The sequence below is a fragment of the Aptenodytes patagonicus genome, chromosome 1 (assembly GCF_965638725.1).
Source record: "Aptenodytes patagonicus chromosome 1, bAptPat1.pri.cur, whole genome shotgun sequence".
NCBI lineage: Eukaryota > Metazoa > Chordata > Aves > Sphenisciformes > Spheniscidae > Aptenodytes > Aptenodytes patagonicus.
This window is the reverse complement of record NC_134949.1, coordinates 65,894,784-65,909,667: the sequence shown is the minus strand read 5'-3', so window position 1 is coordinate 65,909,667 and position 14,884 is coordinate 65,894,784. Positions and strand designations below refer to the sequence as shown.

Below are 14,884 nucleotides of genomic sequence, written 5' to 3'. Positions count from 1 at the left end.
ATTTGGGTTCACCTGTAATTCCCTGCTCGTCCTTTTATTCAGAATGGCAGGATGCTTAAAAAACTCTCGAGGAGAACATCCCTTTGCAGACTACGACTAGCAAGACTAGTGGGCAGTGGCTTCAGAAGGAAGAAAGGAGGTTGAGAGAGTGAAGTCCACGTTCCCACAGGCCACCAGGGACAACAGGAAATCCCATGTATTGGAGGTCCCAGGAAGTGTTCTCAGCTCTTGTGCTCTTTTCTGGGGCTCCTACAGCCATCTTCCTCCTTGCACGGTTCAGACCTCCTCTCTTTAACGGAGCAGACAGCACTGGAGCAAATACCGTAAGGCACAGCACATTCTGCCTCCAAGGCAGGAGCAGATACTGTATAGCAAAGCATTTTGCTGTATAGGATGGAGCTGCCACTGCCTTCCATGCACACACTTGATCACTCCCTTCCTTATAATTCATACAGCAGCTCTCTCCATCCAGAGGGATATCTAGAGACAGAATTACACCTCCCACCCCAAGCTTCCAGTTTGAACCTGGGCCAAGCAATCCCTGTGGAAAACATCTAATAGAGACTAATTTGAAGGTCATCATTTAAACACACTTCACTTCTAATGCACTCCTGGCTCTGCACAAGTCCCTCCTAAGGATGGGATATCCAGACTGCATTACTTTAAGTATCATCATGGAACCACCACCTGCCAGAATCTGAAAGATCTTTGAGTGTTGCCATTCATCTTTCCAAGCAGAAATATCAATCCTTCATCTTCACCCTTTGTACCATATTATGATGATGTAATAACCAACTGTCTCCAGAACTTCTCTTTTGAATATATTTGCCTCTTAATTTCTCAGTTGTCCCCTATTCCCTCATGAATTTGGAACCTATTGCAGGAAAAAAAAGAATGCAAACAACAACTGAGCTTAATCCCAGCAAAGCTTGCTAGAAATTATGTTGATGCAGCAAAAAAGCATGCCTGCTAGAAGCAAACAAGGCAAAAAAAAACAGTTTCATGAGTTAATAGAGAAGCAAGAAGAGCAAGAGACCAGAGACATAAATATTTGGAACCTCCTGTCTCCAGATTAGAATGCAACTCAGATGCATAAGGACTGAGCATTGAGGTTGACTGCTACTTGAGATGCATTAGTACAGCTGTTTAAAACTTTGAGTAGTTCCATCAAAGGCAAGGTTCCTCTCTTTGAAGTTAGGCAAACAAATATTGAGCTGCATCAGCTCCAAGTTGCCATTAGAAAAATAATATGCCAATGTCCACACACCACTAGAGTTTGCTGGTATTTTTTTTTCAGAAGACTGAAATGGAAATGGAATTCATTCTACTCTTTTTAAGAGCATTTTCCTCAGTTGCTCAGGTGATGATGAAGAACAGCCAACTCAGTTACACAGGGTAACCAAAGAATGGTAAAGATAACCCAGATGAAGCTAGACCAAAGGTAATGTAAAATATAAGAATATTATTCAATGCATTAGCATTGGAATATTTGTAGACAGATTTCTGCAGGCCGGCTGTGAATAAGAGTGGGCAGGGCATGATCTAGCATACATACAGTGTACAGTGCAGTACTGAAAGGTGTTGGATGAAGGAAGGGTTTGGTAAACCTCAACCATTCACCCAACGATAATCAGGGAATGACTGTGTACTGGCCAGGCAACGCATTAGAAGTCTGCATTCCCATCACAGTACCATACCTGATCTAGAAACAATGGTTATGGTTTCTTTCAATAACCTCCAACAGCTTCAGGCCTCCTGAGCATAGGACCAGGATTTTTATAGAGTGAAAATACAGCAGGTGGTACCATTCACTAACAGGGGAGCTGCCTGTCCCCTCCCTCATGACATCCACCAGGTCTTCTGTGGCCCTGCCACTTGCCCATTGTTGATTTTCAGCTAGTCCCAACACCCAAAGAAAGACCATTGTCCTCCAAGGCTGCAGGGCATGTAACTGCACCAGGGCCCACCTGACTGAACAGGTAGCCCTTCCATTTCATTCTTCACAGCCATCACCCTAATCCCCTGTCTAAACTACTATGCTTTGGTATTTACTTAGCTTGTTCCACTTTGTCAGTCAGTTAGGGAATTTGGGGGTTAGGAGTTTTGTCTGCTCTTTTTGTGGTTTGGGGTTTTTTTAATTTAAAAAAAAAAAGGAAAAGGAAAGATGATGATGGATTTCACTCTTTAGTTATGTATTTCCTAACTACCTGTACCAAGAACAAAGACACAAACCTTCTAAAATCTTTAAGAGGTTTGTTTTTTTTTCTTTTGAAGTTTGGGATTTTCTAGCAGTACTGTTTCCCTTTCTATGCCAATTAAAATGTCTCTGTTTTGTATCTGATAAAGGTGCCTTTAACACGTGTGCACAACAAGGAGCATTGTGTGCTGTTACAATTGTTCAGTAGATGCCCAATCGCAGACAGATGGTGCTTTATCCTCACCCTCTCTTCAAGACAGCATAATGCATTGTCCTGTCAGGGACTAATGGAAGTGCCACTCACATTAGATGCTAATTCTGGTAGCAACTCTGTTGCTACACTACAGATGCTACAGCTACTGCTTGCAACTAATGCTTGAAGTGGGCAGTCCATGCTGAGGAGAGGCAGGACATTCAGAAGCCAAAGTGAGGAGCACAATGCAAGAACCTATGCAGAATGCAACCTCATGGTCAAGGGGAAAGAGACATTTGAAAAGGGAGACAAGAATGATGGAAAGAAACAAACACAGAGAAACAGTAGAAGAAAAAATGAGGACTGAAGATCAAAGAAGAGAAAACAAAGATCAGGAACCAAATGGGAAGTTAAAGCAAAAGATCCAACACAAATGAGAAAAGCACCTTTTCTCAGTAATGGCCAACACATCATGTCATCAGAAAATCAGCACTAGAAAAGTGCCCCACAATAGGGAAGAGCAGCTGAAACACAGGACATAGAGTGATGCCAGTGAGGGTAGGTTATTCTACAGTTGGATCTTGCCCCATTGTGCACCCCAAAGCATTATTGCCTTATAAAACTACGTATGAATGTTTAACATCTTGAATAGGCACACAGTTGAGTACTGATTATTAGTGAAAATGAGAGTCTCAAAACTGACTCCTGGATACCTACTCCAAGAAAAAGAAATATACCAGGAGAGGTCTGCATAAACACCATAAAAGACAGGAAACTCAGAGATAAGTTTTCAGCTCTGTCCTGGACCCTCCCTTTTTTGTTTAGATAAGAGATTTCAGACCCAAGACTAATTTTACACGCTTCCACGCATGCATAAAGTGGGCCGAGAAGGACCTAGGCTCAAAACAGCTTGTGCTACAGCACTTCTGTCATGTTTTCCTTCTAGTACTGTGGTTGTTTACCATGGTCTGTATGTGGCATAGTGGGAGAGAGGAAATCCAAGTATTGGACCTCTCTTTCTGAAAAGTCACTGGGGCATGTGAAATCTTTTGTGTTTGAGAGAAGCTCCTACATATTTACATTGATGACAAATCTAGTTAGATACTCCACGCAAAACTTCTAATAACTAGCACTATCACGTCACTAATTGGTCCAGGGAACATAGGCCCTTCAATTTGCATTTGAGAGGAGGTTTCTTATGGGAGAAAGGGAAGAAAGGGAAGGAAGGGGCTATTCAGAGATGTTTATCAAACCTGAAAAGCCAGACCCTGGCAGCAGATGGTAGACGGCAAGCAGGAAGATTTTGTGAAGAACTAGAACAGTATAAAAACAGTGGAAAGAAGGAAAGTATTATGACAGCAGGAAACACTAAAGTGTAAAGATATACAAGGAAATACATTTACACTGTCTGTTGCTCCATTAATAGATAAAAATGGAGCAATAGAATAAATGCAAGTGAAATGAAAAAGCAAGAGTAGTCTATCACTAACAAGCTTATGTACCAACAAGCAGCTTGAGTCCAGGTCTTGAAATAGTATATTAGAGGAAATGTTTTCAATTTTTTTCTGAGGGTTGGACAAATGGGGTATACTGTTAACTTCTTACAAGTCTCCAGTACTTTATATTAAGAAGCTGTGGTCATGGTAAAAAGTAGATGTGCTATTAAACAAGAAAACTGCCGCTGGTTCACAAAGTCAATGAGCTGTAAATCACGGGAAGTTGATAGGGTACATCAGGAAATACAAACTGTATACTTCTGCCATTCTCATGCCCTTATTTGTCAGGGGATCCACTGCTATCAGACACTAGGAATGGACTAGATGGGCTAAACATATCTTTGGTCTGACATGTTTGTCCATTTTTATGACTTTCTTTATAACTTTCTTTACTAAGAAATGACACGTCAAGGAGATAGAAGAGAATTTATTAATGACGGTATGTTTGACAGCCACTATACTGGACTAAAAAGATCTTGACTGGAGTCAAGGACAATGTAGGTAGGTATCTAACTCGTCACTCCACACTCCAAGTACACATACTTCAGCGACATACTTCCAGGCTCAGACCTCCTTACAACTCCATTTGCAATAGTCCTAACTATTCCCCATCTGGATCTTTCTTGAATAATACTTATTGTATTGTCCAGAAATTTTGCTGATTGTGTAAGTGCATACAAATTGAATGCCAGAAGAAAATAGGTATTTTTTTCTTTTGCGGTCCAAAATAATTTTCCAGATTCAGAGCTACATGATGAACTTTCCCCTCTCAGTCACAATTTTTTTTTTTCCATTCCTTGTGCAACTCTGCCTGTGCAATTACCACCTCACTTGCAGTACGCCTTTAGATTTCAGTACCAATGCAACCATACTTTAATGTACTCTAGAGGGATATTTATACCACCTAGCTCTAAGCACCTAAGTTGGTCATAGTTATTAACCAGCTAGTTACTGCAAACTCTCTCTTTAGTCCACAGGGAAAGATCAGATCCTTCAGTCTCCTTCAGAGCAAGTATATTACCATAACCTGCAACTCTTGCTACTCAAGCCATGAGATTTTTATATGTAAAAGCTCCTAGCGGCACTAAATTCCACACCATCCTACCAAACTGATTTTAGTGTTAACCCAAGATAACTTGGGTTCAAGCCTTTAAACACAATCCACTCTCCTCTGCTACAAAGGTGCTGTCCTATAAGAGTCATAAGAGATCAGCTCCTCTTCATGAAAACCATATATCGCCCTTCAAGCCCACACAAAATTTTTCATAGGTGGAGCCCTACACAGTTGTGTGAATAAATTGCAAACACTTGCAATAGTTCAGTTTGCTTGAGCAAGATTCATTTTACAAATAACTCAACACAGGCTTAACTTCTGCCAGCCCCAACTAAATGAACAAGCACTTGATGTCTAGGGGTGAACAAAGTTTGGACAACATCAAAGTTTCATTTTTTTAAAACCATTTTTCTCCACCACAACTGTGTTAAAACACCGCTTACAGCTAGTCTTTAGTCTCATTTTTAATATGCTATTAGTATCTATAAAACACATCTTACCTTGATCTTCTGAAGAGACCGGTGACCTGGAATAAAACAACAAAGTCCAGTCAATCTTTGGTATGGAAAGGCCACAAATAAGATTCAATGTCACTGTGGGGAATAGAATATAGAGGAATTGGAAGGTTTTATTCTTGGGCTAACTTAGAAGGGAGGGCTGGAAGGCATCTGACAAGAAAAGAGCAGAAAAGGGCAGAGACAGAGAGCAGGTTCTGCAGACCAGAGTGGCTCTATGGAGTCATGTCCATAAGACAGCTGGCAGCTGCACTGTTAAGCACTCATGCCAAGGGTTTCTGTAGGTACTTGGCAAAGAACTTATCTACTACTGTTACTGTTGGAAATAGCTGACATTACTGTTCAGAAAGTCCTGATCCTTCAGAGATTATTGAAAGGACCACAATTAAGCGTGGGCCAGGAGGAAACCTCACAGCAAAGGATGGTTGAGTATATTATAGCTTCAGAGGAACTTGCAGTCATTAAGGTGGACATTTTTCTTACCACGAGTCAATGTGGTGGAGAGCATAAAACCCTAGTCGTAATTAATACCAGTTCATGCCATCTTCACAAAAGCAACATAAACAGACAAAAAAAAGTCTGGACAGATATAAGTACAGTAAAAAGCAACATAACAGCAGCAACACAAGAGTTACAGGATACCCTAACCACTGGCTTAAGCCTCTGATAATACTCCAAGAGAGTGAGGGGTTATAAAACGTGAGGGACCTCTCAGTGCCCCTGCTGATGAACAGAAGGGCCCCACTGAATTCCAGAGATTTGTGTCACAGCTCCCATCACTCACGATCGCACTCCTCATCCTTTTGGTCAGCACCCACAACAAAGGAACATAAAGAGGTGTAAAGTTTGGGCCCTCCATTTTTCTCTTTGCTGCAGTAGCTTGGCTTAGCAAAACTGAGGCTAACTGTACAGCCAAATCTGGGATGTGCCTTGGTTATTTAGACTAGATTGACAGCACAGAGTGGATTGGACCATTGCCTCAGCACTTCCCCAACAAAGATTTTCGACTGCATATATAGCCTTCCCACCCAGGTAACAAGGAGTTTGTTCCAGCAGTGAATGGGACAACTCATGCTTCCTTTCCAAGATATATTTAATTTTGCACCAAGGTACAAAAAACAACAAATTACTAAAGATTTAAAAACGTTAGTGTTGCCAGCAAACAGATCAAAGCTGACATAAGAAAAGCAGCCACAGAGGGGTGAAGGGAAAAGAAGGAACAAAGAGGAAAAGAGCACATGTATATTTAACTGAGTCAGCAGGAGCTAGGGGTTGGAGGGGGGGGCGGAAAGGAGGGTTAGAAACCCTGGATTTAGAGGAATAAAGGAGCTGAGGAAGGAGTCATGATCTCATTCCATAACAGGGGACTGAAAATGAAGGTTGAGGGATTATAGGACATCAGAAGCAGATATGCAAATATGTAGAGGCAAACAGGAAAGATGGAAAGAAAAGAAGGAAACTTTCCTAATGAAGTATGCAAATTTTTATTTTTAAAAAAGAGAGAGATTTGCAAAGAAAGAGAGGAAAGAGTTACAGCACAGCTGGAGCAATGGTCACTGTGAAAGGAAAAAATGTGATTGCCTAATTAAGATTCTGACTGTGCAAGAAGCCAATGTGTCTGTATGGATCAGAATTAATTAATCCTCTACTCCCATTAAATCCTCTGATTGCTGCTGAACATCCTAGGCATGTATCCTGCTCCGCTGCTAACGGGGCCAGCTCTGCCCTTGCACTTCAGCCATGTCTGTGGAAATACAGTAGGAATGCAGGTAACCCAGAAGATTAGCAGGCATCACTAGGACTCTGTCCCACTGCTTTGACCAGTTAGTTACAGGCTTTCCTCCACAACCCCCAGCAGAAACTCTTCTGAAGGTCAAAACAACACAGTGTTTCCTGCAAGGTTAAACAGTGCAGAATGGGCCATATCAAGAGGTCCAAATTTTTCAGTACTTAAAAATATTTTTACATGCAGGAGTCATGCCAGGTTCCTTAGCTGACGTATGCTGACTCTCCACCCGTTGCTAATGCAGTATCCCACAGCATCAGTAGAATTTATTCCTTTGTTTTGTTTCTTAATTGCACAGTTTCATCACCTTTCAGATCTTTATGTGAAACAATAAAATAAACAGCACAGATTATCCTATAATTTGGCTCTTCTTTATGCCTGGTAAAACAGATGTCATTAGTTCCTTAAAGCATCAACAACAGGAGAGACACTATTACAATACCACCACCTTCTCGATTAAAACATTGACGGGAGGGATGAAAAATGTTTGTGCATATTTAGTGTGCCCAAAATTAGTATGTATTTTACAAAATACTACCGCCATGTGCCTTTGTTGCATGCCTTGAACAGTGGTTTAACAGTAAGAAATGTAACAGGTACTACTGTTGCACCTAGCAGTGTTTTAATTTGAAAGGCTTCATCAAGCATCTTTTGGAACTGTGTAGCCTGGTATCCTGAGAAAACAAGGGTTATATAAATCACAGCATCTTGATGTGTACGTATGCACCTCTCTGCCTCACCCTAATAAAGTTTGAGCTTGTTGACTTATTTCACCCACCATTAACAGAGGGGTTGGAGAGCCAATTCCTGCTTTTAAAAGGAAACGCAATAACATAAGCTCAAACTTTCTGACGTAGCTGTGAAGCCACAAAGAGAGGTTTTGAATATCTCAGCCACAGGAAAGCCTCAACGAGAGCTTCCACCATTGGAGATACCAAAGGTTCAACCACAATAAACTAGGCGTCCTTTGTTCCACTACTGACATAAAGTATTTTGGCAAAGAGTGGACAGGACTTACAACATTCTCCTACAATTTCAGGCCATACATTTTAGCAGGGGGGAGGTTTTCCAAACCGTTCAAGTACTGGCCTAAATACACCAAGCGGAGTCTTGCTTGTAACTAAAACGTAAGGAAGTGATGCTGCTGGAAAGTCCACACTAATAGTGTTGGGCATTTTATGCACTGTCTGGTCTACCCCATGCTTATGATAGGCTCTAAGGGAGGAAAGAAAGAAAGTCTAATGACCTGCTCTAAACCACATACACTCACTCCTCAGCCACAGGGGGCTTTCCTGACAGCAAAAAAATCCAGTGGATGCTCATATTTCCGGTCACACATCTTTCTCTCAGGTCTGCCAGAAGTGTGAGGGATATACTGTGGCAGCACTGGTCACCAGACGGGTGTCCTGAGAAGGGAAGATTCTCAGCTGCTGCTAACATCCACACAGTAACCATCTATCTAGCAGCCTGTCAGCTGCCCTCAGAGTGTGATTCTAGCTGTGTGTTTGTCAAAGAAGCAAGTTATCATTCCCACAACCTCTATGCCTTAAAAAAAAGAGACAAGTCAGAGATACTTCAGAAGAACTAATATACCATCAAGATCTGTGGTCCCACCTTGGTCAAAACACTTTGCCAAATGAAATCTTGAAGAGATTTTAATTTGCTTAAACAAAACAAAACAAACACCCAAAACCTTCAGAAAAAGGTTCAGGCACTGCAATATCCTGTTCTTGGCCATTTCAGAATGGAATCACTTATTTTTCATATTAACTGTTACTTGTTTCTGGTTTTATCTTGGTGTAAAATTGTAGAAAGAAAGGCTCATCACCCACCCCCCCTGCTCCCAAGAGAGTAAAGACAGGCCAGATTGTCTATGAATGGCTACATTTCCAGAATCATGAGATTAAATTAGCTCTTCCACCAACAATGCTCTTTTCCCATGCATAAGTGTGAAAGGGAAGCCCAATTTAAAATATTTTCACCAAAGGCATTAATCTGACTTTTCCCCTGCCCTGATTTGATGGATGCTTTATGAAGAGCTATTGCTGTAGTGACTAGTTAAAGGCAAGAGAAATACTACTATGACGATAGGGAAGGGGATCAGAAGGGAGGAGGAGGGAAAGTATGTTATCACCTCCATTTGCTTTCCATGCTGTTCATACCCCTCCTTTCGCTACAGGTCCTGTAGTAGTGTTCTCCTCCTGTTGCAGAGTGGCAAGCTCTACTCAGAAGAGGTAACAGCACTTGCAAGCCTCAGTCTGCAAGGGAAAGCTGCACGTTGCCTGTTCTACCATTCCTTATGCAAGCAAAGCAGTACCTTTTGTGCCTAACACCAAATGCACAAGGATCTCCCAAGAAATGAGGAACACACATTTAGAAATGCATAAAATAGCCTGAATAATAATGTAAAAAAACCCTACTCATACATTCACTAGGTGCTTCCAGCAAATTGGAAGACTTATGATACTGAAGGCATGAGACATGCCCACCTAAAACAGCACTGTGCCTCAGAGTTAATGGTCTGATCCAAAGCTCACTGGAATTTTTCCACTCACTCTTACAGGCTTTGGATCAATTGCTGGCAAAAATCTAATCCCCAGTATAGCCACAACAGCCTTCAGTATCATACAAGCCTTCCCCAAAGAGCCAAACACTCACAGCTGTTTCCAAGTGCACTCTCCAATGTGCAAGCACTAGATTTATTCAGCACTGGAAGGGTGGAAGAGGGAATATTCATTTCTAAGGAGGGAAGGGCAGGGACTGTCACAATTTCGAGCATAGTCAACTGAGGCTTAGGAACCTAAAGAAATACAGCCAGCCTCCAGCAGATGAATTCTAACAAAATTTCAGCAAATGGGTACATTATTCATGAAGACAAAAGCCTCTGGAGAAACAAACCCGGAGCTGATGTAAAGCAGCTATTTTAATCAATAAACCTGTAGCAGAAACCATCTGCACCAGGCCTATTTAAAACCAGCCATTTACAATTTAAAGGCCAAATAACAATCTGTGTGCAGCAATTCTGCTGGTTTTTATGACCGTTCCCCTTTTTCCCTGCTTAAGCAATGTATTTCTGCAAACTTTCTAATTCAGTCTGACAATAGCTGCCTGTGACCAGGGAAGGGAAAGAGCTTTCAGATTAAACCCATTCCTTCTCATTTTGTGTGTACATCTCTTCAGGACCGAAAGTGGCATCTCTATTGGGATTTATTCCTATATTCTCTGATTGTAATAGAAGAAAATTTTTAGCACATGAAGTATTTTTAAAAGAAAGGTGAGGAACCCCTGTCATTCAGCATTCTGCATCAATACCTCTGGGACTGGCGAGTCCCCTGCAGCCCCAGCTGCAGACAGTGCCTCGTATCTTACTGGCAGAAAGGCAGAACTGCTTTTTTCCCTGAGCTCTCAGCATCTCCTACTCGGAGGCGCCCAATAAGAGTTAAAGATAATGCTCAGCCTGGGCATCACCATTTTCTGCCACAGCACTTGATGAAAAATAAAAGCCTAAGAATTACCGAGAGCTCCCACACACTTCCACTTTGACCCTACACATGCCCAATTCAGAGTGACCTTGACAGGCTGGAGAAGTGGGCTAGCAGCAACCTAGCAAGTTCAATAAAGGCAAATGCAAAGTCCTGCATCTCAGGAGGAATAAACCCATGCAACAAGACAGGCTGGGGGCCTACCACCTGGAAAACAGCTTTGCAGAAAAGGATGCAGGGTGTTAGCAGAGCACAAGTTGAACGTCAGTCAGCAGAGTTCCCTGTGACAGTGAAGGCCAATGGCATACTGGGCTGTGTTTGCAAGAGCACAGCCATAAGGTAGATGGAAGTGATTTTTACCCTCTACTCAGCACTTGTGAGACTTGAGAACAAGACAGACGTTGACAAACTGGACTGAGATCCGCAAAGAGCCACAGAAATGGTGAGGGCATATGAGGAGAGACATATGAGGAGAGGCTGAGGGAGCTGGGTTCATTTAGTAAGAAGAGAAGGCTCAGGGAAAATCTTATTGCTGCCTTCAGCTATCTAATGGGAAGGTATAAAGAAGACCGAACCAGAGTCTGCTTGAAAAAAGAGGAGGAGGAAAAGCAACAGTCACAAGTTAGGACATGAGAAATTCATATTGGATATTAGGAAAAACTTTTTCACTATGTGGATGACCAAACAGGGGAACAGGTTGTACAGAGAGTTTATTGAATCTCCAGCTTTGCAGATATTCAAAACTCATCCAGACAAGGCTCTGAACAACTTCATCTAACTGGACCTATTTTGAACGGGGGTTTGGATTAGATGATCTTCAGAGGTCCTTCCCAACCTAAATTTTTCTGCAATTCTATGAGTCTCTGCAAAGCTTTCTGCTTTTACTATCCCAGCTTTCCTGTCATTCTTTCTTCTCAAATATTTCTCATAGACAATGGCCATACTGTCTCACACACGTGGGAAAATGCTGACCAGCAATGCTCCCTGAATCTAAAAAATTCCATTCAAGTTACTTATTATTTTGCAGAAATCTGTTTGGACATGTCCTGTTAATCTGTAACAACAAGCTGGAGAGCCTAATTTTTTCTAATTCTGCTAAAGGCAAAGATCAGTACTTTTTTTAGCATCTCTGTAACTTCCTTCTGCAGCCTCAGTCTCTACCTGCACGTAAACCATTGCCTCAGGCTGTTCACAAGCAGTCCAACATACAGGAACGTACCTTGGAGCTTCTTAGGAAAACAAGGGCAGCTTAGATGTATTCCTTGCTGTGTCTCAGGCATGTCTGTGTCCCTTATATTGTTCCATATCTTTTCTCATTACTGTCTAACTTTTTCTCTCTTACCATTTCTCTGTCCACTGTAGAATGCTTTAAGTGAAGGCTTGGAACACCACAATGCAGCTATACCTGAAGTTGTACTGACACCCAGAGGAGTTGCCTGGGAATTGCCGCTTAACACAGGAATAAAAGATTTTATTGCAAAATCAGATGTAAACCCAAACATGCTTAACCTTGATTTAAAAACGAAGAAAAAGAAGAGGAGAGAGAGATGTTCTAACATGTTCATCTTGAAACAGGTAGTTCTACCTTGGAATCAAGGTCAAAACATGACCTAAGAAAGCTGGCTTGTTATTTTCTTGAAAAAGAAGGTATTTCCAAATGACCAGCAGGATCACTGTAGGGTGATCGTGGGTTGTTTGTTGGGGTTTTTTTTTAATACTTGGCCTGTCTCTTATCACCACATGACACCAAAGTATCTCAGGGGAATGTAAGACATTCATTTTGAAGAGGGCCTGATACAAGCTTCTTTGAAATGCTATTCTTCCATTTCCAGATCTGAATTAAATCTTCAAAATCCTCACTGACCTACCTGTCAATTGCTTGATGAATTTGGGGGTAAAAGGCAAAGGAAAGGCAGTAGCTGATGTGGCTCTAACCCAAAAAGAAATAAAGCGAGATCTAGCCACACCATGTAATACTTTGGCGAAACAACAGACTGGACGTCAAAGGACTGGATGCTGTTTGAAACAGCTCTTTATTAAAAAGACCTGGGACAGGCACTAAAGGGGCTGAGTGTACATACTGCCTTAACATCCTACATGAAAAGCAAAAAAAGATGTTAGGCGCAATCAGGTAACAAAACATCTGACCTCTTTCCTCAACAACAGATCTGTGTACTTTTACTTTTTCCAGAAAAAGATTAACCCAGAGATCATTTTGCTATGACTAACTTTTTATTTAACCCAGAGAAAGGAATTATTTTGGTAACGACAAAGCCATGACAGCAAGCACACCAGGTATACTCTGATTCAGAAGTCACATCCCCACTTGGCCCTCGGGCTAGATGGAGATGGAGCACATCAGCTGCTTGGTATCTCAAGACACCACCCAAATAGTCTTAGGCCAGTTTGGGTTTCTAAACAATCTAGAAGCTACTCTAAGTGGCATGTTTGTTATCACAAAGCAAACCAGTGACTCCTGATAAATAGCCTTTAGTGGTTTTGGGAGAAGAGAGACTGAAACACAGGAATCCCTCAGAAACAGGTTCTTGCAATTATGTTCATAAATATGTGGCCTGATTTTCACAAGTGCTAAGCACTAAGCAACCCTCGCTTGCTTGCCATCTTTAAAAAAAAAAAAATCACCTCAGCTAATATGCATAACACACAGGTCCTAGGGCAGAGCAGAATTTCTGAGCCATTTACACTCCAGGTATAGAGTAATTAATGGAGAATAAAACTTGTAATGTGAGTTTCAGATACGGTTTTGTGCTGCATTTTTAGGTGCCTGGCACAGAAACAAGAACCTAGGAGTCAGGGTTACACTGGCTCCAAGCCACCTCTGGCTCTCTGATTTCAGCTCTTGGCATAATTTAGCCAGGTCCATCTGTCCATGCTTGCCCGTGGGCGGCAAACACTGCCAGAAACCTCAGCAAGGCTATGTGTTACGGCCCTGCTCCTCATGTACTTCCCTCCCATGCACACGCCTCTGTGCCAGAACTGCTAAACGCAGCTACCAAGACAAAGCTGTGGGTTTTAGTGTTCCTTTCCCAGCGCAGAGGAGCAGCAGGCAAGCAGGGACAACTTTTCTCCCTCCACATTTGAATGCTTTTAAGCTTTCAGAAGATTTTCCTCTTACCTGAGAAATCCTTTGGCAGGCATTTTAAGAAGACACAGCACCTTCTACACCCTGACATATAAGTCCACAGCCAGGGGACTAGGACAGGCACCCTAGACATGGAAGGGCAAGGGCAGCTCCCTGCAGAGCAGCCATGCCAAGACACACAGCTTGGGGAACGTGCTCCCTGTCCCTCAGCAGTTCCCAGGTGAACCGGAGAATTTCTCCCCAGCCAAGCACACTAAATCCAGCCCACATTCACAGGTCCTTTCTGTTTCAAGCAACATTTTCCAGAAGAAATAAACCTCTTTCATGCACGTCTCCACCAAGCAAAAACAGCTCACCAATATACTTTTCAAGCAGCCCTAGTGAAAAACCTCACTTTTCATTCAAGGAGTCAGGTGAAGGCTCATGTCAAGATATTGCTCCCAGACTCATCCAAACACGCTGAACTTTGTGGGTCTAAAATACTAAATTGCAAACCTCAAAAGATGACCTATTTTCACATGACTATGCTTTGTCTCTAGCTTTTTGTTGCATGGTATTTTGTCACTTTCCAGTTTCCAGCCAGAGCTGAAAGCTGAACATGCAGATACCTGAAGAATTAGAGAAAGTTAGCAAAGGTTTGACTTTTTGGAGTTTAACATTGTCAACTCAGGCAAAGTAGTACTTCTGTGTGATAGTCCAGAGCAGTTATTTTACCAAACTACATTTCTATTCTCTTTGCAAGTCTGTTAAACCAGAATTTAGGAATATGAACGGGGTATCCATAAATACAGTCTGAATGCATATTATGAGATGTCCTAGTGTGAAAGCTTGGACACACTATGTATTCTAATGTGTGTGTTACACATGTACAGGACTGTGTTTCGTACCTGTCCCCTGAAGCTTATTAGTTATGGCTTTGATAAGACAGCTTGGTACTGAGTGAGAGCACATTAAGAACCAGTCTCCTCTCCGAGCAGATGGCAGCTCCTTATGGCAGGGACAGAGCACATGGACACAGGCTTGCTATTCCTGTGCAATGCTTAGAAAACTAGGACCAG

At 42.0% G+C, this 14,884-nt stretch overlaps 1 protein-coding gene across 4 annotated transcripts in view; it reads right to left on the bottom strand.

Annotated features, from left to right (window-relative positions):
* DGKI (diacylglycerol kinase iota) overlaps positions 1-14,884 on the bottom strand; it is a 230,121-nt gene that overhangs the window by 35,108 nt on the left and 180,129 nt on the right. For all 4 annotated transcript variants that reach the window (XM_076340326.1, XM_076340343.1, XM_076340353.1 and 1 more), the window contains one exon: positions 5,441-5,466. In XM_076340326.1, coding sequence (XP_076196441.1) covers positions 5,441-5,466 — 26 coding nt within the window. The remainder of the gene's footprint in view (positions 1-5,440; positions 5,467-14,884) is intronic.